Genomic DNA, 24,441 nt, shown 5'->3' with positions numbered 1-24,441 from the left:
ATTATCCAGGCAATGAATGAATGAATGAATGATAAATGCTGTTCATTCATTCACTATATTATATTTATATATAAATAAATAGCATTTATAATGAGTTGGCCACAGTTCAGAGGCCAATTATCTAATCAGTTATTATATGTGCTTTTTGTGTCACTCGGCCGTCAAATAAACAAACAAACATACAAACAAACAAACACATAAATAAATAAATAAAGAGTGAGTATGGGTAGCTATTTAAAGCTATTCATTCATATGCTTACTTCTTTTGCAGGCAGCAGGGACTTGAAAGGTTTCTGCAACTCAAAGCAAACAAAACAAACAAAACAAACAAACAAAAAAAAACACCTGCAGTGACGGAGATGATTAAACATGGAAACAGGAAGAGAATGAAAATCCACCACATCTCTAACCTTCTCCACGACGCCTCTGGAGCTCGAAGCAGCTCCCTCAGTGTCAAACTGCTGCAGCCTCCACATCCAGGAAGAAACACTGCAGTTCCACGTGTGACACCAGCAGTCCAACTTGTACCTGTTACCTGTGGGCGCCGATGTTCACATCGTTTCTTGTGAAGATTCTAATTTTCTTCATCTGTCATGTTGTAAACACCAGCCTTTGTCTTCTACAGCCATTTATTACCATCTCCATTTGTTAAGTAATATTTAAAATATTATTTTGTTTGATAAATCTTTGATTTGCTCATTTTATTATCGTGTGAAGCTGCTGAGACGACCGACTTGCCCCATGTGGGATGAATAAATTCTTATCATATCTTCAGCTCCTAGAATATGGAACAACTTGTTGTTGCACATCAAGCAGGCAGCTGCTTTATCTCCTTTTGAGTCAAGTCTTTCTGAATTCTTTGTACTCGATTTACATTTTAGTGGCTGTTTTAAAGTGAGTCATAAATATGGATGGATTATCTTATCTTCTATTGCAATGCCATCTGCAAACATCATGATCCCCAGGGGCTCCTGCTTGATCTCTGATTCCACTGAAATGACTTCTATAATTCAGTGGGTTGCTTGGCCACCATCAATATGTCATGTCCTGTGTGAATGTGACTGCGAACAAACTCATTGACGACATAAAGAATTCGCTGTACAGCCTTTGTGCTGCTCGTAGTTTCCATTGTTGGTATCAGAAAGCTCTTCTCTGCTCCTCTGACCTGATTTCAATAAACATAAAGCGCGAGATTAGGATGAATCTTTGCACGCCTTTCCGCACAATCGATGGAGCGTCACCGAGGGTTCGAGCGCCGTTCAAAAGACAGCCCTTCCAGCTGTTCTTTTATGAGAACCCGAAAGAAATTGCTCAATTTGAGGAGCCCGTGTTCATTTGTTCTCTCACGGAGCACAAGACGACGAGATCAATACCGCTCTCATTCAACGTGAAGACGCAGCCCGCAGGGAACCGTCTTAGCATAGAGACGGAACAAGAAAAGCAGGGAAAGCAGCAGGAAGTCTGACTATGAAGGCTGGAAAATAAGGCCAGCAACACCTCCCGAGTTCAGACGGTGACGTGTCGGCTCGTCTCCAGGCTGGATGTCTCATCTGATTGGAGGACAGCTTGTCTACAAAACTGCAACCCTGGAAAACTCGTCCATGGATGAGATTTTAGAATTTTTCTGAGAAAATCAATCCTGTACAATGTGCTTTTACATATTGTTATTTCTAATTGACTTTTTTTTTTTTTTCATATATCTAGTATACGTCCATATATATTTAGTATTGTGTCATATAGATTTGTTTCTCTTGATGGGAAACAAATTGAACAAGTGCATGGAAATACATTAATAGGAATTACTTTTGATGAAAAGCTCAGTCGGAAGCCGCATATAAATATCCTGAAGTCAAAACAAAAATATTGGCATAATGTGGAAAAATCGATCAGTATTAGATCAAAATTATTATTTAATTATTTAATATCTTATTATTTAACTCCTCCATTGTTCCATATCTAAGTTATGGTGTGGAAATATGTTTGCCATATGGAAGACGGCAAAAATACACGGTATTCTCTATCTATTAAACCTAATTATGTGACCTGTGCTGTGGACGTCCTGGCCACCTTTGTAAAAGAAATGTTGATCTCAATGGGTTTTATTTTCTTGGTTCATGAGTACAAGTCCTCCCTGCAGTATTACTTCCACCTGCTTGAGTGTCATCACGGGTCAGGTTCACAGGTCTGACAGTTAAAAGAAGAGGTGGGTTGTTTTTTTTTTTTTTTGGGGGGGGGGGGGGGGGGGGGGGGTTGTTTCCTCCAGCAGTGGGCAGTATTGAATCAGATAATCCATCAACAACAACAAAAACTTTATTTTCAAGTTTGATCTGAAGTGTTTCTTCATATATTTTTACAACAGGGTACAAAAACGCAGCAGTTTGTGAAAACGTAGCTCATGTCAAGACGCACACGAAAAACCAGGACAAACATGTCCCAGAGGAAAAAGACGTTTTTCAACACAGTGAGCAGTGGTAATGTTTTTTTCCCCCCCTCTGACGAACAATTCGAGGTCGGAGTGGAGAGGAAAAAAAAAAAAAGACAACGCAGTCTAATCTGCTGGCATCAAAACAAGCCTTTAAAACCTCTTTGGTGTCTGGCGCTAATCTCTGAACTGGTCAGTGAAAAGTGCACACAGTTCAGACCAGGATTTAAAGCTCCCGGGTTCAGATTGGCAGAAGAGGCCGATCCAGACGAGGTCTGGGGCTTTCTAATGCTCAAACACAATTAATTTCAGCGGGGAACAACATCAGGGTTACGTAATCTGTCCCCGGAGAGACTCTTATGGATGCATATAGACAATGGGATGTCACCCGGGTTCCTCTGCAGTGCCTCACCACCGTGATGTAAGATCACTTCTCTCTATTGCAGAGCCGCCGAGAGAGACGCCGGCACCCCGTGATGTTATGAATCAGTGCATCGATCATGTGATGGGAGCAGAGGATTCTGGGAGTTGGGCCATTTCCAGTCTTGCTGTGGGTTTTGATGGTACGGGCTCAGAAACAGATGTGGCCTGGCAGGAGGAGGAAGACAAGAGAAAAGAAGAACGTGAAGAATGTGAGCTGTTGGATTAGCTTTCAGTTTGCGCAATAAAAAAAGCCAGATTATGACGGAAGTAGACGGTAAAATAAAGGCAGCCAGACTTTCAATTCCCTAGAAAGTTATGTTGCAGTTGTGCAGCATTGACTCTGCATGAAGTTTCGCTTTCAAATAGACTGTGTTCATATTTCGATGGTGATGCACAAATCCATCTGAAAGTATTGAAACTTCCGATACCTGATGTGCAGTCGAGTGTCGATTCTGGTGTTGAGATATTGATCTTGAGAGAGTATATATTCAAACTAGAAAATTCCAGAGGAGATTTTGTGTGTTCGTCTCTCCAGTCATCATATTTTGCTGCTTTTACTTGGTACCGCATCGGACAGAAATCTTTGGTATTACACATCACTTTTGTTCTGCGGGCAGTTATGACAACCATCTGCTGGAGGCAATTTTCATGCTCGACGCTTGCGTTCTCCATGAAGTGTTTGGAGTTATCAAACACATCTAGTAATAATAACATTTATTATGGAGCTTGTGAAGAGCCAGCTGAGGAAATGACTCTCGCCAGGATCACAGCAGCTTCTCTGCTAAACTGTCAACAGATCAGGCCCTTTGTATGGAAATATCAGTAAACTGAGTTTTAAAAAAGAAGATGCTGACAGGTTAAGACTGTGGCTAAGTGAGCATGACCCTTGACCCCCGACAGCTGCAGCAGCTCAACACTCCTATGAATAGCAGAAGGTTAACTATGAATGAGATGGGTTCTTACTCCCCAAGGAGGTTAATAAATCATCTCTGAAGTTAAAAAACATACTGTTGATTATCAGATACAGAGAACGCTTGAGACCAAGTCACATGTCCATTTGTGGTCAGCAGGAATTCTCCCAGTTGGGGTTGATTCTCTGTTGATTTAGTTTTTTCTCCCTGTTGTGCATCGGCTTCCTCCGTCCAGATGCCTCAAAATAACCTGAAAGAGTGTGTGGGGTGTGTGTGTGTGTGTGTGTGTGTGTGTGTGTGTGTGTGTGTGTGTGTGTGTGTGTGTGTGTGTGTGTGTGTGTGTGTGTGTGTGTGTGTGTGTGTGTGTGTGTGCGTGTGTGTGTGCGCGTGGAAACAGATCAGGAGTTTGCAGGTTGAATTCCCACAGGTCACCACCGTGGCCTCCTGAGCACGACCCTTGACCCCAATCAGCCCTCCTGTGGCCTAAATGCTAAAAAAGTGATTTAACCAGGGAGATTAATAAAATACAGTCAGTTAGTTAGTTAGTTAGTTAGTTAGTTAGCTTGGTTTCATGTTAGAAAATGTTTCTAATCCAAATTTCTATGAGACAAGTTCAAAATTAATAAAATAAGTATTTCTGTCCCTGGTAGTATGAGCCTGGCTAAATTTTTTTGTTTTGCTTTATATAAACGTCTCCACTCGAAACGATGAAAATATAAAAAGTTCACCTGAAGCTCCTGGGACCTGATGCCCAGGTGAGATAAGGTTGTAGATTTGCTTGTACGCTCACTCAGTCGTTTCCGTCGTCTTATCTGTTCTTTACACTCATTGTAAATGAACTATACTGCAAAGCTCTGCCCCTACAAGTCATTAATGGTATTACTCCGTTAGCAATGCAGCTGTATGGAAATTGGATTTCGTCCATAATGAATGCAGAGGTTAGACAGAATCTGTATCCATATGTGTATTTAGAACATATTTGGGCCTTAACGGGTGCAAAACAATAAAAACTCTACTCTCAGTCTTGCTATTTAATCAGATAGTGCCCCTTTGAAAGCTTCATTTGTGCTGTTGTTGCAACATTTGTCCGATCAATGCATTTGTGGGATGAGCAGCAGATCTGAGTATTTGCATTGCACCAATGTAAAAGTTGCCACATCGTTTCTGCCGATCTCAAACAGCTTCTTCTGCTTTTTTACTCTTTGTTGCGGGGCAAAATTATTAAAGTTGGATTTTTATCAATTTACTTATTTCCCAATGAGGAAGAGCCACAGACAGCTGTATTATGTTTGGATTTATTCGATACTCAGGAGAATGGCGCTGCACAGGCTGCTTGCTCAGCATCTCTGTAAGGAATATTAGATCATAAATCCATCTACACATACACGTGCATTAACACACAGGTCGCGACCCGCAGCCTGATGGTGCGTCGGTGGACGAGGAGCCGCATGATGGATCAATGGAGAAGCCAACCGCCCGTGAGTCTCATTAACTAAAGTGGCCCTAAGAGGAACCAGGGCAAGGAGTCTTTAAAGACCCAGAGATGCACTTTCCAGCATGATGACATTCGTTCGAGCAGACATGAGGAAAGAGAGATTTCAAAAAAAAAAAAAAGCATTGATCAGCTCGGTAGTGAGCCGCCAGTGATGAAAGCCGAAGCCCGACGCCACTTAACACACCTGAGGTCTGAGCGCAGCGCGTCGTCCTCGACCTTGAGAAGCAATGGAGCTGCAAACAGGAGATGAATCCACAGACATACCTGCTTTTTTATGATATTGTCATAAAATAATGTTGCTTGGAGGCATTTTACTGTGAGTTTTATTATCAGTGTAATAAATGTCTGGATGAAAAAAAGGAAAAATAAAGACTTTCCACGGCAGTTTTCGGTTTTCACTCTAAATTGTCACTCAGTTATAGAAAAACAAGCATCAGTCTCCATCACATCAAACCTTTCTTAATTAAAATCTGTATTGTGAAGAACAATCTCAAATTAATGTTATTCCTAAACACACGAAGGCAAACCTACGGATCCATTCACCAGTCACAAGGTTTTGTCTTTTTGTAAACATATTGAGGTTTGTGAGTCATTTTGCCGAGTATGCAGTTCTTTACTCAACATCTGTTCAACTGAGGGTTTTTTTTTTTTTTTTTTTACAGACAATTTGGGAACTTTGTTGTGAAATATCCTTTTGTGCTTTCAGCTGAATACAGTGTGCAGACTAATTTAAATCTTGGTGTGAAGGTATATATAAATCGAGCATTTGCTTGGTTATATTTTTTTTCATGATTTTTAATAGAAATAGTCAAAGCTGGCTGGATTTACAGTCTGAAGCATAATTCCTACAGCCATAGGTGGGAAAACTACACACACTCTGGACTAAAGTCTAAAGTAGAAGTACAAATATTACATTAAAAGTGCTGAATTGACTATTGACTTAAGTTAATGTAAGAATTCACCATCTTAAAATATCTTTTTAAAGCCAACTTGAATGTTTTCAGTGACAGTTGGCAGTCACACATTCAACTGAAAATGAAATCTATAACAAAAGCAGCACAAAGTTTACATTTAAAAAATATTGAACTTTTTTTTTTGCATGGATTTAAGTTGTTGAAAGAATATTGGAGGTTTTGACTTTAAACTGTATCTGGAGCAGCTGTTAGTCTGAACGTGCAGTTTGTCTGAGCATGAAAACAATAGATGTGACTTTATAGATGAATTATAAATCATTTTTCCCAGCTCTGAAAAGTCACAAAGTGAATAAAAAATGTATTTGTTAAAACTAGCCTGGGTGTCATAAAGCCATTTGAATGCCACTGTCACATAAAGGTTATTGTGTTTGATGCATGTAGTAATTTTGTTTTGTTTAACATTTAAATGGTTTCTTTTTTACATTATTGGCCATTGATGAATTACTGCTTGGTGTCTCAGAACTTTTCTGGCAGACCAAAGAAGTTAGTGTTTCACTGTAAAAGAGTACAGTTTCTATTCACTCGTTTACTGAATCCAGATTACAAGACAAAGACTGGGAAAGGAAAAGTGACACGGAGCAACAACAGCAACATCCAGATCATTTTCTTATGGAGCAAAGCTGAAGAGTCGGCCCTCCATCGTAGAGCTCATCATTTCATGCGGCCCCTCGGGAAGATTAGTGTGGAAAAATATTCCTTAGCAACAAATGACTCGGACAGGCGATGTAGAAAAAGTTAACACAGATGGATAGGTTGATGCATCGATTATGATGGACCGCATCTCAAAGTCAAAAGATGATGTGATAATCAGTTTTCCTCGCGCTGTCCTCCATTCAGACCGTTGCTGTTGTTCAGAGGAGACGCGTCTGAGTAAACCTGCAGCGGCACATGTACCATGTCTCACCGGACACGAGCGACACGCCACGCTCTTAAATTTAGGTCAGTGACTCCATGAACTAGACTGCTGGATGACTACGGGAGTCACACGGCATGTTCATGTAGACACTCATGACCGCCAGGACGAGGAAGTACCTACCGACCAGAATAAGTATGGTCCAGGTCTATTTCGGCCGTCGTGGGAACTTGGCTTTGCACGGATGCTACTTATGACTGAGGCCCCGAGTACATGACGGTTTATTTCTTACATTTTTGTCTTCGGAAAGTTTTACATTTACTTGCCAATGTTCTGAATACAATGTCCGTCTCCACAACAACGGCAGAAACGCTGAAAGCCATGTAGTTTTTTAATGTTGGGCCACTAGTGGGTGTTGTTGTTGGGTTTTTTTGTAATGCAACTACAAATACAGAGAGCGATAAACATTCTCAGTGGCAGAACACGGACATTCTAGTGGACAGACCAACAAGTTGGATCGTTATTACAATGACTGGCAACTATAAAACTACCAAAGTCTCAGGAGAATCTGGTCTGGGAGTCACGACACGACGGAGGAAACGTTGTTCTGGTTGTCCATCTCCTGAGCGTGTGCAGGAGAACTATTTACATCAGCTGTGATGTGCAGGAACACTTGTTTTCACCGGTTCACACAGCGACGGAGGCCGAGCATTTTCGAAAAGTTGTGTTTTCAGTGGCTCTATGCTCCATTGTCAAGTAAAAATACACACACAACGTGTGAAAATTATTGCATTTTTCACTTATTGTCTTTGTTGTAAATGGATTTTGCTTATATCGCGCTTTTCCACTCCGAAAGCAGTCCCTAAAGGACTTTACTACTGTTAATCACATTCACCCGTTCACAGGCGGCGACCATGCAAGGCAAGGCACTCAGTCCATCGACTGGGAGCAGTGTGGATGTTCAGTGTCTTGCTCAAGGACACTCTGACATGTGGAGATCGGAATCAAACCAGCAACCTTCCGATTGGGAGACAGGTGTATCTGAGTAACAAAGACTTGGTTGACGGCACTCCGATAATGAATTCAAGACAAACACACACACACACACACACACGGCCTCGTTTCAAATGATCTTGCAGAGAAATCAGACGAGTGTTAAAAGTTGAGTTCTTCTCTTCCCTGATAATTAGATTCATGCTCACAATAAACAAGAACAAAGACGTGCTTTCATTTTACAACAGCCTCATAAATAATAAACCCCAGACGTCCGATCAGAATAAGAGCAGACGCCCAAGGTTCAACTCATTTCCATTGAAGATTCCTGCAGCGGTTCAAACAGCGGCCTGGGCTGCAGCAGTGTGCGAAGGTGTAACCTGACACCTGACATCATCTGGTTTGGGGATCTTTTGCTGTTAGAGTGAAACCACATGTCATTTCCCTCTATGGAAACAAAGAAGAAGAAGAAAAAAAAACCCTAAAAACTCCTCCCCAGACCTGGTGCTCCCACTTCCTCAAAATCCAGCGAATATAAACGTCCCCCTGACCTACTTCACAGCAGAGGAATCCGGCGTCCCAGTCCCAGGAATTCACCAAACTCTTCCCGTCCTCAGCTTTTAGGTGAGTTTGTTTGTCCCCTGATTTATAGCTGCAGGGTTTTTTTACTTTCTCTTTTGTCGGTCGGACCGGTTCCAGATCCAGTTTTCAAGAACAGATTTATTAGCATTCGAAGGCAAATGCAGCTTTTGTTCACCAAAGTATACAGTTCAGCATAGAAACCGACGACTGAGAGACTCGGCCAACGACACTAAAGGTACTGCGATTCGAGAGCTTTGTGTTTCCTTCCTAATGGAGGGATTCTGAGAGGTTTCTGCTGCCTAGACTGAGCTCCAAAACATCAACAACAATGCCGAGGCTTTATCTGAACCAGCTCAAGGCTTTTCTGGCTGTACCTAAATGTTTACCGTCGGAAACCTCGGCGGCCTCGCGAGGATCTGATCACTGATCTAAATCACAAGTTCACCCGCGAAGCAGAAAGACGGCGACCGGGAAAGTTCATGTGACTCACACAGGGACAGAACATTGCGCTCGCACTGTAGATTATTTGCATAAACCGAGAGACTTTGCTGCAAAAGGTGAAGTCGTGTCGCGGCACAATCAATGTGTGTGGGAAGCAGACGACGTAAAGCGGCGCGGGCCGCTCATCCTCATAGCTGAGGGGAGACAGATTTGATTGTGCTTTGTTTAGTTGTTTTTTTGTTTTTTTCTCTGAGTAAACCTTGGAGGTCAGCGGCCTTTTGTGGAAGCAGATTTGGAACAAAGAGTAATAAAATGTTGATCAGTGGCAGATGGCTGGAAATCACAAAGCTGAGGAGGTGCAGGGAGAGAATTAACTGATATGCATTATTCTATAGAAAAGATTTGTAAAAAAAAAATTAAAAATACAGTTGAAAATATCAGAATTTTACATGGGAAAACCAGGGAACTTTGGGTGTAGCTTGTTGTCTTTGTTGACTTCAGTTCTACCTTGGTCAAGACACAGGATGTGATTTGATGTCATAATTTGAAAGGACACAAGATCAGACAATATATTGCAAAATGAAAATTTTCTATTTTAACAATTATTTTGATCTGGAACATTTGTTGGGTTTTTTCTTTGATTAACATTTTTTTTTTAATTTAAATGCCTTTTTTTTTTTTTTTATGAAGATCCGCTCATTGGTTTTTTCGGATAGCCTGTTAGCGGACAGACAAATAAAAGCTTTTAAACAATATTATAGCCTCCATGGTGGAGTAAATAACTTTTTTCAGTTTCAGCTTTAAATTGTTTCTTTGTTGTGGCACAGAGCATATGAGATGAAATTGTCTGTAATTTCACAAAAGCACACAATTTCTACTGATAATGAGTAGAATCTCAACATAAAGCCTTTTTTAATGATGCAAAATGCAGTGAAACGTCCCAAAACAAACGTATCCTAAAGCCGTTGCACATTTTAAAACACTCCCTAACAGTAATTTGTATTTTTGCAGCAAGGTCGCTATAAATCTCATGACAGCATCACTCAGTGTTGTGTTTTGTTTACTACTAAATGTGTTGTCTTGTCTCTTGTTGGTTTTGGTCCATGCGCCTCACATTTGATGCCCTCGTATTGGAAAAGAAGTGAAAATCAACGTTCAGATAACTGAAACCTAGAAAATATCGTGTGACCTTCGACTAACATGTAGAAATGGAGTCAAGATAAATAAAACACATTATTGTAATGACTACGTTTTTGCACCAGCATATTTATTATTGTGACAATTCCTGAAGTTCTCTCTCTTTAAAAAAACTAAACAAAAGAAAGAAGTACTTGAAGCGCTACAGGGGGGGAAGCAAGTTATGTTATATTTAGAGTGTCTTTGCTGTAAAAAAAAAAAAAAAAAAAGGAAGTTCTCAGCTTAAACATGACGCGTCACAGCAGGTCACTTCAGAGCTGATCTATGTTGTTAATGAAGTTATACGAGACTTGGAATGCAAAAAGCGATCAAAATATTTGGTGAAGTACTTTGATTACTCATAGCTACCTTGAATTCATTGGGTGTATTTGAGAAGCCTCAGTAGAATAAACATAGCTGCGAGAAACAAACAGGTTATTTTTAATCCGATGTGTGTTTGAAGCGTGTATCTTCGACTTTCGGTATCTTGCACTCAAGTATTTGTGGACTGTATGCTGCCATTTCTATATCATGAGATGTGTGTCTTTAACTTTGTTTGCAGGATGTTGTCGTGTGCGTGTCTGTTGCTGCTGGCGGCCTCGGCTCTGGCTCACATGGATGAATCCTTCCTGGATTCCCACTGGGAGCAGTGGAAGATGACCCACAGGAGAGAATACAACGGCCTGGTCAGTGGACGCCACCGTATGCAGACGACTCCTCAATATCTGCTCTTACAAAATTCACTATACAAATTGGATGTTCAACAGAGATAAAAGTGATTTAAAAACCCCGACTGTCGGGCTTCTGGCGTCCTCTGGATGTTTTATTCAGCTGGATCAAATGTGATTACATAACTTTATGCCCGACTGTCAAAAGTGCAAACTGTTGTGATTTATTAAGCCACATACTCAAGTAAATCCGTGTGCTACAGTGGCAAAGCCTCATGCTTTATTAACGTGCCACAATCTGCATCAGAGTCGAGGACGGGAATGTTTGTGAGGCAGTCTGACCCCTTCCGAGGAAGTCGGGGAAACCCTGTTACCTCGTTCCCACTGCAGGGCGGCAGATTCACAGAGGAAAGATAAAAAAATACATGGTCTGCTTTTGATGAAGGTCCACAAAAGCAAGAGCAGCAGGGCGACAGACAGAAACATCACAGCGAACTTCAAGGGAATGCATTTGATTTGTATTTTGTACTACAGCGTATTATTAGTCTCTCTGCCTCCAGAAAAAAAGCAGCTTTCTTATTTTATCAAATTTTTTTTTTTTTTGGTGTGTTTGTTTCTTAATACAGTAAAAAAGACAGCTTATCATTGTTTCATACACGATAGTGTCCACTAAGTCTTCTCTGAGTCATGTTGTACCTTTAAAACATGATGTTTTTTTGAAACTGACACACATAATGAGGCCGGTTACTGTAAGTACGGACTGGAAAAAAATGTGAGGCCAGCACTGGTTGCTCTACTTCCTTGTTTTGGCCCAAAGTAGAAACAAGACAGATGGAGGACAAGGAAGCAAAAGTAAAGCAGGACGAGCACAATGAGTCTTCATATTTCGTATCCTCGGCTCCTGAAGTCAATTCCCACCGTGCATCAGTCGACCCTTAACGAAGCCGAGCGAGAAGATGCCCCGTTTTCTCATTTTTGTTTCAGAAATCTTCCATGTCATTCTAACTGCTAATGGTATTTATAGTTTTGCTTTGCAGGCAGACGTGAAATTTGAGCTGTTTGAGGTGCTGTTTTGATGAACACGCATCGTTTTTAGGTGTTTTTGCTTCGGACAAGTTTAGCATTTATACATCAACCTTCTGAAAGCGATGTCCGTTTCCACGGCGATGGCAGACACAACAATGAAGGCCAACATTGTTGGCATGTGCAGAAGAAATATCCGCTGACGAGGTGCGCATGCGCAGTAGCCGCTTTTTCTACCTTTACAACGATGACGGAGTCAGAGCGTTGTCGTGTAAACGCGATGAGAGCCTTAGTCTTTTGTTTGTGGGGCAGTTTGATTAAAAATAACCTTGCAGATATCGTCATTTGGAGCACGAAACTCAAATCAAACGTCGTCCATCCTGTTTCATTACTTGAAGAGCTGTAGAGGAAATCCCACCCACTTTGCTGTAATTGCTTGTCTTTTTCTTTTTCTATTTTGTTTTTCTCCTTGGTTCATGGTAAAGGAAATGCACGTGCAGGATCTTAGTCGTTGGTAAACCCCGAGTTTATTTCCTGAATGCGGGTCGAGCATCTGTTATCCTTTCATTCTTCACCTCCAGCGAGAGGCCACACCACAGCTGTGTGTGTGTGTGTGTGTGTGTGTGTGTGTGTGTGTGTGTGTGTGTGTGTGTGTGTGTGTGTGTGTGTGTGTGTGTGTGTGTGTGTGTGTGTGTGTGTGTGTGTGTGTGTGTGTGCGCGCAGTGCTGCATGTGACTGGGTTCAGTGTGAACTTGCATGTTGTATCCCTGCGTTGATGCGTGTGTTAAATATGTCGTGTGTTTTAACATTCCTGCACAGTCAGCAGAAACTCTCTCTCTCTCTCTCTGATTTTCCTCTGATTCAACCCTCCTTGAACCAGCGTCGTCGTAATAGCATCAAAGTCTTCTCGCAGCATTTGCATTTTCCATTACTGGAGTGGATGTCAAGATGGAAGTGATGATTATAGTTGTTAAGACCACGAATACTAAGCAGATTTTTTATTTTTTTATTTTCTACATCTAAACATTTACTCATTCCACCAATCCTGAGTTGTGTTTTGACGCTTCGCCGCTTGACGTCCGAATCTCACAGCAGATCTCTGACACGCTGGTGGGCCCGTTTGATAAAACACTCGTCTCTTTTGAAAGACTGGCAGCGTAAATGTTCGCTGCTTTAATTGACCCAATTAATGAAATGGGACAATAAAACAGGCAGAGGTTTCTTTTTTCTAATTAATTAATTAATTGAATGTGCTAATTATAATGCTAATTTGCCCAGATTGGTTTCTTTCAGCTGTCAGGTGTGATTGTGTGCAGCGAGGAACAGAAGGAAACATTAAGATGAAACTGAAGGTGGTACTTTTTTTCTTTTCTTTTCACTTCTGTACGTTATGGCCTCATTATGATGCTCATTCATGTCAGGTGAAATGAGTTGAATTCATTAGCTGGAGCTCACGGAGGGGCCGGATCCAGGTTTTGTATTGAGAAGACAGAATTTCTATTCATGATTGTTCGAAATTAAATTGCATGTAAGTTGGCGCTGATGGAAGGTGTCAAACACATTTTAGTTCAGACGCCGCAAACGACCCATTTTCCTCTGGAGTGGGCGGGGCTGGTAGAAAAGGGAATTAATAACCTTTAATGGATAGTCAACACTTTCACACGGTCTCGTCGGTCCAAAAACCTTGTTTTCAAAGTGCATTTCTTCTCCTTGATTCTCCTCCATTTGAATATTGGATCATAGGAGCTGCATTCAAAATCTGCTGTGTCTGTGTGAGCTGCACTGGCTCCGCCCACACATGCCCATCTTGGGAAGAGGAGGGAGTACTTCCTACTTCCTATTGAAACCTTCTGGTTAATTGTCCATAAAACGTCTCCTATCGCTGCTCTGTTTTAACAAGCTCTGCCTGACTGGCTTTGAGGCCGACGCCAGCTTGCCGTGTGACGGCAGGCATGGGTGAAGCTGAGCTGACCTTTGACCCCTTGACTCCGCAGGATGAAGAGGCGATCCGCCGGGCCGTCTGGGAGAAGAACATGCGGATGATCGCGGCTCACAACGAGGAGGCGGCTCTGGGAATGCACTCGTACGAGATGGGCATGAACCACCTGGGAGACATGGTGAGTCTGAGTCGGCCTCGTGTCACCGTGACAACGGCAGACATGTTGCTTGTACCTGCAGGACACTGGAAGACATCCATCTCTTCTTTTTTCTTTCTTTTTTTTAATCTCTTTGCAAAAAAAAAAAGGTGACAGAATGACTCACAGGTCAGCATTTTTCTGCTCCTGCAGGCTGATGCTTCACGTACTTCAAACAAGGAAACAGATTCTCCTGACATCAGCTTTAAAAAAAACAAAAAACTGTTTAAAACATTTTAATTTGGCAAAACTGCTCAAATGGATCAACCAGTTATAATCACTAAAAGGGGTAAAAACAAGTTTTGAAAATAATATGTTAAAGTTAATCTGGCTAACTAGAATGAAATAACTAAACAGCTAAAACAGACAATCAAATTGATCAAATGTTTTCAAAACGTTACCATGTATACACACATTTTTTCTAACCCTAACCCTTTATGTATTTAAAAATAAATAAATAAATAAAATGATTAAAACAGCTGAAATCAATAAATGCTAAAACGGCTTAAATAGCTATAACAGCTAAATCCAAATGAAGCGTCATGAAGTTTCGTGAACCACTTTATTTATTTTCTGACTCCCACCAGATGGCGCTCTTGGTTTTAAAATGTCGGCTGAAAGTTAATGAAGCGCGTTTTCAAACGTTTGTTGAGCACACGGCGCCATCTAGTGGCTTCAGGAAATGAAGCCCGTGGTTCATGAAACTTCATTTGGCCGCCACGAGCTGAAACCACGAGAAAGAAAAAGAAATAAAGGGGGGGTTGAGTAGTATCAACCCCATGACATCGGCTTTATCAAAGCCAGTTTTTTTAAAAATCGTTTAATGTCGTATCTGAAAAGAGTCCGCCTCCCGTTTCCCTCAGCAGCTCCCGCTTCCGGCCGCTGTTTTCTCTTGTCATCTCGGTGTCAGCCCCCAGTGCTTCCGGTGTGAAACTAAACGTGTTCGCCGTCTTTCAAATGATCTGTTGTCGTGGACGTGTCGGAGCGTGACCGACGCTTGTTTTGACGTAAAGATGGCGGCTGGGAGCGGAGAGCAGCCCCCAGAGGGAGGCGGGTTGTCACGGGGCGCAGGAGGCGAGCGCTCCTTCATAAGTGACAGAAAAAGTGTGGATGAGGAGCCAATTTGGTGTTTATGTAGACGCAGGTGGTCGGAGATGAAGGACGGCTCGCCGTTTTCATTTTGACTGGAAGCATTTATGTGGAATGAGAAAATAACAGATGGTCTGTAATTCTTACTTTAATGATCTTTCTATTTATAATGAGCATCAACAGAAGCTAAGAGCTGATAAAAAATACATGTTTTTTTTCTTTTAATTAAGTATCTAAATATCACATAACCTGCAGACCTGACGTGACAGAAACAAAAAGACCATCAATCATCTTCTGCTTAAAATCAGCTTTTCCTGGCTTTTTGACATCTCAAAGTGCAAAAGAAGAAAAATGTAATTTCACTTTGGAGTAAACGAGATAAATGCTGATCTCTCTCTCTCTGGTTTCTGATCAGACCTCAGATGAAGTGGTGGAGAAGATGACCGGCCTGCTGATCCCGATGAACCGCAACTTCACCGTGGAGCCGGAGGACAAGCTGGTCCACATCCCCAAATCCATCGACTACCGCAAGAAGAACATGGTGACCTCCGTCAAGAACCAGGTGGGGAAATGAACACTCACCTCAGAATCTCAGCAAACTCCATATTTGACACAGGCTTGGAAGAAAACAAATTCAGATTTTCTGTTGAAGCCAAGAAAACGATTTACTGAAATTCTTGAAAATTGCTTATTGTGGAAAACTTCACTTTGTTTTGTTTTTTTTCCTTTTAAAATCAGGGAAACATTAAACTGACTGATATGCTGTTTGTATTTGATGAAAAGTTGGACAAATTCACGTATTTCATGCTTTTAAACAGTCTCTGAATGGGTGATACATATTTAAATGGCTAAAGTAGCAAAACTACTGATAAAAAAGGAGAATTTAAATCGATTAAACCACTAGAAATTTTAAAAAAGGGGGAAGAATTTGATAAAAGAGTCAGAAAATACAGAAAAGATTTCTTATGTAACTGTTAAAACAGCCAAAATCAGTCAAATGCTAAAGTGGTTGAAACAGCTACAACAGCTAAAACCACAAGAATTAAAGTAAATAGAAAAAACAAGCAACTTAGCTCAGCCAAAATGAATAAAACGGCTAAAACCACAAGAAAATAGAAACAAAGTAAAAAAATCTAGAAGAGTAAAAGCAGCAAAAATAGCAATTTTTTTCAATTAAAAAAACATTGAAGCAATTAGAAAAGAAATAAATAATGTCTTAGAAGCAAATGAAAATGGAAAATGTGAGTCTTTTGAAACTTTTTACAAAATGCTCTGACTCCGTCTCCGTGGAAACCGTGGGAAACGCGACAATCCAACCTGGTTGCCTGTCCACGAGAATGTCCACGTTCTCCCATTAATAATGTTTATAGCTGATTGTTCTTTGCTGCACGTGTGAGTCGTTTCATTACTAAAACAAACAACAGCGCCAACTCGTGGCCCAACATGTGAACTACATCAATTTCAGAAGCTTCTGAAACACAAACTTGAAAACGATGGGTTTTTACTTGAAACGTTGCGTAAACAGAACCACAAGCAGGACAAATATTTCTCCGTACTTAAAGCAAAACTACAAATACGACTTCATGAGCTTTGTTTTCCTCATTTTTAAGATTAAACATGTTTTTACAGACTCATCTGTAAGGCTGTAAAGCGTTGCAGTGCCACCACCTAGATAGGACTGTTTTTTCTCATACACGTAATCAAATGTGATCGAGATCAACTGTAAAGTCAGTTATGTCGAAACATCAGTGCCGAATCTTTCATGAAATCTACATTAATGATGATATGTTCTCAACTCAGGTCAAAACCAAGTGTCGTAGTTTGAGAATGTCTCAAAAACCTCCTGTTTACATGAGTGGAAAGTCTTCGTACGTCATCTCAGTAAGGCTGCGTGAGATTTAATCATCAATTCCAGTGTAAAACCTGGAAAATGTCCATGTTAGCAGAAGACCCACAGTGGGAACATGCCGGAGGAGCCCGTCCTCTCTGCTCCTGGACTCTGAAGACAAAGCAAAGGCTTTGATTATCCGATGTAATTAGTCCTCGCGAGTGCTGAACAGCTTGGCGTCGTGCGTGGAAACAAGAGCAGGAAGTCCGCGGACGGAAAATATGGCATGCATCTGTGCGCTGAGAGGCAGATCGTCACCGGGAGGAGGGATGTTATCTAACCAGCGTCGGAGCTGATTGAAAAGTGCTCAGCCGTGAAATTCTCGTGTTTTCAATCTGTTTCGGTTCGATGTTTCTCTTTGCTGAACCAGTTCTATAAACCCTGAATACAAACAGTTGATATACAAAACATGGAAGATTGCTTGTTAATAGAACACAAGTTTTTGAAAAAAAAATTTTCATTCAAAAACAAACGATGAAAAATTTGTTATTGCAAGGATCAAATCCCACAGAGGAGAAATCACCATTGTGGGTCCCAGAGGATGACCTTTGACCCCACATCAGCTCCTCAGATTTCCAAATTTCTCCAAGGGGACTAATCGAGTATGATTATTTTAGTTTTATTATGACATTTTGAGATAAAGTAGCATTAAATTGAATTGTATGACTTACAAGCAACAATGACAAACAATGCAACAAAAAAAAAAGAAAAATATCTCTATTTATGTGGAACAAATCACAAATATGTGGAATTTGTCTCACTTAATTATGATATAGAGATGCTTTGGCATGATTTATCTGTTTTGATTTATTAATAAATTGCAAAAACCTGCTTAATAAAAACATGTAAAATACTCAAAATGTCTAAAACAATACAAATCATTAAGAACATTTTCTAAAAGGCTGAACAGACCAAAAGTTGAACCAAGTAAAACTGCTGAAATCTTTAGAAAATTCAAACAAATGTCCTTAAGATCAAACAAAAATAGAAATATCGATGCTTGTATATGACGTAATACATGACATAACTTATCTAATTTAATTTATGAGTGGAAGAAAAGTTTAATTAAAAAGCCTTGAAGCTGTAAATTCTGCAAACTGTTAGAAAATCAGATTTCAGACTCTGTTTTCATCTCAGCGTTTGACGCTGTCGCCACCTGCTGGACAGATTTGTAACCTGCAGCTGCACACTGGATTCATGAGCTCCTCTGCTTCCTGTTTCATGGATTATTCATGAATCTCCTGCTCCCTCTGCATACCAACAAGTCTGCTGCTTCTCCCACAGCCATGTTGTTTTGGTTTGAAGCAGATCCTTCAGTTTCTCCCCCGATGATCCGACCGTTATACACATTTACTGTTTCCACCGCGCAGAAGAGGTCAAGCAGATGTTTCACCTCATAGCTGTGTAGTCAGAATGATTGCTAAATTAATATTACTACTCTGGGACTGAGGGAGATTTAAGCCGGGAGTGTGTAGTGGTTAGTACGCTCGCCTCGTGGAAAGAAAACCTCAAGTTCACATTCAGGATTGGGTGAAATTCTCAAAAAAAAAAATGCATTACAGATAAAAACATAGACATATACTCTGCAGCCTTGCTCTCAATTATCATTCCATAATCCCAATGGCTGTCAGTTAAATTAATACTGAAATAGAAAGAAACATATTTCACCTTCAGGTCTCATTAATCTGACGTCTTTGAAGCTGTCAACTTCTGCCATCTAGTGGACAAAGAGGAGAATACACGCAGAAGTGCATGTCTGGGTTCAGATAAAGGTTTAACTTCGAGTCGTTATTCACACTCTCAAAGTTAAACCTTTATCTGTTAAACAACAGTTCTAAAGTGAAACAATCGAGACGGACAACATGCACTTGTACCTTTATGTACATATCTTTTAACATTTTCAAGGTTTCACCGTTTTAATTTCATTTTTTTGTCTTAAAAGTTTAATGCTAATATCCTGGCTTGTGTTGGTGTTTTTAATCGACCTCCCACTGCCGTCAGCATATCAGGACTATTTAGTGTGAACATTATAAAATATTAGTTCATGTCGTGGAAGACGATGAGAAGCAAACTTTAAAAATGTTTGATTTTTCTAAAGTATATTGACCTTTATGTTTATTTGATCTCGGCATCTGCAGTCAAAATTCTAAGGTTCTTTAAATCTCTATATCACACTAACAAGGAAAATGCATGTAGGCGATCTTCTTCTAGAATCTTTTTCTAAATTTGGGGTTGCGGGGAAGTGAAGCGAAGGAATTCGGACAAACTGCATGCCATCTAACGTCGCCTGTTAATCCTCGCATGCATGTCATGGAACCGTGAGGGCCTCCTGGAGAAAAGCCAACGTGCAGTGGCGACACACGTCATCGCCACGGCGACCCCGCTCCACGCCTTGACTGTGTGTTTTTCCGCGGCGTTTTCCTCAGGGCGCCTGCGGCTCCTGCTGGGCCTTCAGCTCCGCCGGGGCCCTGGAGGGCCAGCTGGCCAAGAAGACGGGTCAGCTGATGGACCTCAGCCCCCAGAACCTGGTGGACTGCGTCACCGAGAACGACGGCTGCGGCGGCGGCTACATGACCAACGCCTTCGGCTACGTGAGGGACAACGGCGGCATCGACTCGGAGGACGCCTACCCCTACGTGGGAGAGGTGAGGGGGAGGTGCGGGGGGCATTTAGACCACAAACGCACTTTCTCTGGCTGCCGTTCCCATGACGATTATAATCTCATCACGATATAGAAGATTTGCTTTTCAACATCCCATCTGGTGGGAGTCCGCCGATAAAGAAGGTGATTCACGAAGCTTCATTTGGCCGTCGCTGCTTTGACCCTTATATTTACCCTCATAACTCCATAATCTACGTTCTATATGAGTGAAATCTATTTTAACATTTAGACCAGCTTTTCTAGGTTTCCTTAAAAAACAAAAAAAACAAACGCTTTTTAAGGAAAATCAGCCTTAAACCAGCCTGCAAGAGGCGTCGACACGGTGCTCTTGTTGGGAAAATGCAAATTAGCATTAGTGAGTTTAAAAACATGCATAATACAACAGCTTTAGGTGAAGTTGTTTTGGGTTTTTTTAATTCACTATATTTTATCATTAAAACTGGCTTTATGTTGAGATTGTAGCCCTGTTCTGTAGTAACTGTTAGATTTTTGTGAAAACATTTTCATGGCGTATACTCTGCAACACTGCAAAGAAAAAGTAAACATTTAAAAGATTATTATGACGCCATTTTTTACCACTTGAGATGAAGTGGCCCCTGAATTTAAATGATCTAAAGTAGAAAGTAGTGAAGATTTTGTTAAACTGGGTCAAAACCGCCCGGCAACATGATGTTCTACAGTGTAATAGAAATAACAAAGAACAGCTGAGTGGCAGTTTGTTTAAATAAAAAAATGAAGAAAAGAAAACTAATGGCTGATGAAATCCTGTTTTTTTATGAAAAGAAAGTCTCGTCGTTCTGTATTTGCCCTCTGATCTCAACCATTCGCATCTCAAAAGGGAAGCTTTACTTCCCAAAAAAGACTCCGGGAGAAGAAGCAGAAGCTTGAACACAACGCAAAGTCACTGATCTGTGAAATGAAGAAGCGGTGTTTATTAAAAAAAACTGAATCAAAGAATGGATTGTGTCACGTGAAGAGCTTGTGATGTCGAAGTCTCAAGAAGCTTTTTGTGGCTGGTGTGACCTGAAGCTGAATGTGACACGTTCCCCGTGTCTCCTGCAGAACCAGCCGTGCCGCTACAACATGTCTGGCATGGCGGCTCAGTGCAAAGGCTACAAGGAGATCCCCGAGGGCAGCGAGCACGCGCTGGCCGTGGCGCTCTACAAGGTGGGCCCGGTGTCGGTGGGCATCGACGCGGCGCTGAGCAGCTTCCAGTTCTACCAGAAAGGTCGGTGCCACTCCTCTTTCCCCTTGTGCCCACGAGCCAAATGGCTTCCTCCGCCCCCTGTGGCGTCACGCCAGGGACTGAAGAGCACCAGTCGGTTGTAACATCCACAATGGCCACACGTCTCTAAACACGTCACTGGATGTTTCACAGCTACAATATGCAACAGGAAACACTTTGGAACTTCTTTTTTTTTTTTTTTTTTTTTGAGCTTTTGGAGCCGTTTGATGCAGAGGTTGTTTTTTATTTTTCATCTTTTTTCTGTAATATTATTCCTTACATCTTATTGTTTTAGATGGTTTTTTTCCCAGTGTTTTTGAAGTAATTTTAGCTGATTTCGGTATTCAACTGTTTTTAGCTTCTTTTAAAAAAATATTTTTAGACATTTTAGTCGTTTTAGCAGGTTTTCCATTTTTCTTTTTTAAATTTGATCTGTTTTGGATATTTATTTTAGCCGTGGTAGTTATTTCAGCTGTTTTAGATAATTATTTGTATTTTTAGGCTCTTTTTAAAAAAATGGGGAGATTTTAGTTGCCATTTTAGATGTTAATTTGAGCTGGTTTCGGATGTCTTTTAGCACAATATAGGCGTTTTAGGTCTTTTAGAATATTACTTTCTAGTAAGTCTTTTTTCCATTTTGGATATTAATTCAAGCTGTTTTTAAATTGTGTTTTTTTTAAGCACATTTTAGTAGTTGTGTTTTTTTTGTAGATGTTTTTAGATTATTATTTTGTATTTTTAGCCGGTTTTTGAAGCAATTTTAGTAGTTTTTTCCCCAAATTAGATTGGAAGAGTTTTGTTTTTTTTAGCACATTATAGCCATTATAGGTTTTTTCAGATGCTTACTCTGTATTTTTAATCTCTTTTTGAAGCAACTTTCACAGTTATAGTTGGTTTAGTCCTTTTAGATATTGAACTGTTTTTAGATATTTTTAATAAAACTAGAACTGTTTTGCACATCTAATTTAAGTAAATTCAGCAACTTCAGCAAATTCTACCTGTTAGGTATTTAGTTTGCATTTTTAAGCCTTTTTCTAAGCAATTCTAGCTGTTTTTGGATCATTCTTTTGTTGAAAACTCCCAGCGTTTTGGATATTTAGTTTAAACAGTTTTAAGGAATTTTGGCAATTTTTTTATCAGTTTGATATTTTGTTTCGTTTCTTTTAGACCCTTTAAAGGAATTTCATAAATTTTTTACAGCTTTTTTTAAAATCTAAAAGCCATTTTAAATATTTATTGCTATACTGATTGTTTGAGCTCTTTTTTGTGCAATTTTAACCATTTTGGTTGTTTTAACTGTGTCTTTATGCCAAATAAGTTCAGGTAAACAAATACAAAACAGACTTCTGAGATCATCCTGGATCCACTGCAGAGCCTCTTAATAGCCTCGGGCTGCAGATGTCTGCTGCAAACCGAGTTCCAGGTGTAAAAATGTAGATTTTTCTGATTCCGTTCACTTCACGTGGCGCACTGAGTCTCTCGCCGTGTTTGTGTTGTGTGGCCAGGTATTTACTACGACCCCCAGTGCAACAAAGACGACATCAATCACGCCGTGCTGGCGGTCGGATACGGAATGAACAGCAAGGGGAAGAAGTTCTGGATCATCAAGAACAGGTGGGACGGCATCAGGTGGCCCACGAAATGAAACGACGGCGTGATGGGCTGCCGTCTGCTTGTGACACGCTGATGAGTTGAAATGGGTTGTTTTTTTTATTACTGCGGGCGATGCTCAGATCACACTCATCTCTCTCCGTCTCTCCATCACTTTGTCTTTCTCCGACAGCTGGAGCGAGGACTGGGGAAACAAGGGCTACATCCTGATGGCGCGCAACCGTGGCAACGCCTGCGGCATCGCCAACCTGGCCAGCTACCCCGTCATGTGAAGGAGGCTGTCGGGGAGGACGTGGACGGATGAAGGGCACTTTGCAGCGACCGATAATCAGAAGTATTAAACTATTGGCCAAAATGACTGTCGCAGGGCCGATAACATAAAAACCTTGATCACAGTGTCACAAAATTATAAAAAAATGTCTCAAAGTATGTTTGAATTAATGAATCTAAGTAACATATCATCCTCTAAACCTTTTATTCCAATTACGATAATTTTTTTTCAAAAATGTGACTTCAATCAAATAGATTATTGGGAAAACTTTAAGATAATGGCCTGATTATCCTGTTTCATTATGGGATTATGAGCTTTATTACACTGAAAAAGGCCAAAGTTTTGGCATTATTGGCTTTATTACATTGGAAAATGTTCATAATCTGATATTACTGGTTGTTACAGCCGCGACCGCAAAGCACACAACCTTTCACAGAGCTTATTTCTTCACATCAACAACCACTACAAACTGGTTTTTAATCGCCAAATGACCAAAGGGATCAATGTTTTGTTGTTTTTTTTAAAGAGAAATGGAGGAGTTGAGTCAGAACGAAGCACTTTGAACCTCCCTTCAGTTTATCTGGGCGGCAGCAGCAGGCCTCTGATCCACAGAGAAAGACGTGGTTCCTGGAGGGTTTCCTGCAGAAACCCCCAACGACGCGTGAAGCGAGTTGCATCTCAGGACGTCACCTGGCCGGTCGGGGAGTCGTCTTAATGACGTTTGGTGTGACAGGAAGCATTGCTGGGCGATGGGAGCTCCTCCTGTCCTGACCACCAGTCACCTCCGAGAAATCTTGTTGTTGTTCTTGTTCGGCACTTTTCTAATGATTAAAACTGTAATATTTTGTAGGAAATTGAATAAAGGTTACTTTTTTGAAGTTGAATGCCTTGTTTTTGGTTTTTGTTGACCAGTGGTGGCGCCAGATTTAAAAAAATATATTTTTCGCTGATGCTACGGGGAGCTCGATGGCTCTAATGACAGATTAATAAACACTGCATAGAGAGAACCAGCAGTCAGATCTCAAACACCAAGTAGGCAATAATCATCACTCACCATGAGACGTCATAATAAAACACTACGTGGGTTGTTGTGGTTTAGAGCGAAGGCATCAGTGATTTTGTCCTTATTCTTTTGCAAAAAATGTTGTTTAAAAAAAACAACATAAATGCATGTTTTATTGGTGTATTTATTAATTAACCAGACAACAAATTATAATCTTTACACATAAAAAGAAAAAATCTGAATAAACTATGGTACTTAAAAAATAAATAAATATATATATATATATATATTTCTTGGGGGTGCTGTGGGGCTGCTTTGGCTATCCTAGGGGGCGCTGAAGCACTAAATATATATGGACATATACTAGATATATTAAAAATATCAATGGTAACAACAAAATAGAATTTAATCCGTGAGAAAGTTAAACCAGAAGTTGAAGAAAGGGAAGGAAATGTTACCCGACCTTCAAACAGTAGATTTCAACACAATCCCGGTGTGTGTGTGTGTGTGTGTGTGTGTGTGTGTGTGTGTGTGTGTGTGTGTGTGTGTGTGTGTGTGTGTGTGTGTGTGTGTGTGTGTGTGTGTGTGTGTGTGTG

General features: G+C 40.7%; 1 protein-coding gene across 3 annotated transcripts; it reads left to right on the top strand.

The window, feature by feature from the left end:
- Positions 1-8,539: 8,539 nt before the first annotated feature.
- Positions 8,540-23,726, top strand: ctsk (cathepsin K). 3 transcript variants are annotated; one of them, XR_013936752.1, is made up of 9 exons: positions 8,540-8,695; positions 10,833-10,956; positions 13,956-14,078; positions 15,601-15,747; positions 19,500-19,718; positions 20,798-20,963; positions 22,466-22,574; positions 22,744-22,905; positions 23,369-23,726. XR_013936752.1 is itself a non-coding variant. In XM_080501661.1 (8 exons), exons 2-8 carry the CDS (start codon positions 10,834-10,836, stop codon positions 22,841-22,843), a joined length of 987 nt encoding a protein of 328 aa, XP_080357787.1. In that variant the 5' UTR covers positions 8,540-8,695; position 10,833; the 3' UTR covers positions 22,844-23,726. The 3 variants fall into 3 exon arrangements, 2 of the variants coding, with proteins under 2 accessions (XP_080357787.1, XP_080357788.1); XM_080501661.1 differs by having other exon boundaries at positions 22,744-23,726; XM_080501662.1 differs by lacking the exon at positions 8,540-8,695 and adding an exon at positions 8,773-8,888 and having other exon boundaries at positions 22,744-23,726.
- Positions 23,727-24,441: the final 715 nt, after the last annotated feature.

Source organism: Blennius ocellaris (assembly GCF_963422515.1).
Source record: "Blennius ocellaris genome assembly, chromosome: 8".
NCBI lineage: Eukaryota > Metazoa > Chordata > Actinopteri > Blenniiformes > Blenniidae > Blennius > Blennius ocellaris.
The sequence above is the reverse complement of the archived record's forward strand: the minus strand, read 5'-3'. Positions and strand labels throughout refer to the sequence as shown.

Coding starts and splice junctions, on each gene's coding strand:
- ctsk (XM_080501661.1), top strand. CDS start 10,834: ATGTTGTCGTGTGCGTGTCTGTTGCTGCTGGCGGCCTCGGCTCTGGCT. Junction 19,719..20,797: donor CCTACCCCTACGTGGGAGAG/GTGAGGGGGAGG, acceptor TGTCTCCTGCAG/AACCAGCCGTGCCGCTACAA. Junction 20,964..22,465: donor CTTCCAGTTCTACCAGAAAG/GTCGGTGCCACT, acceptor TTGTGTGGCCAG/GTATTTACTACGACCCCCAG.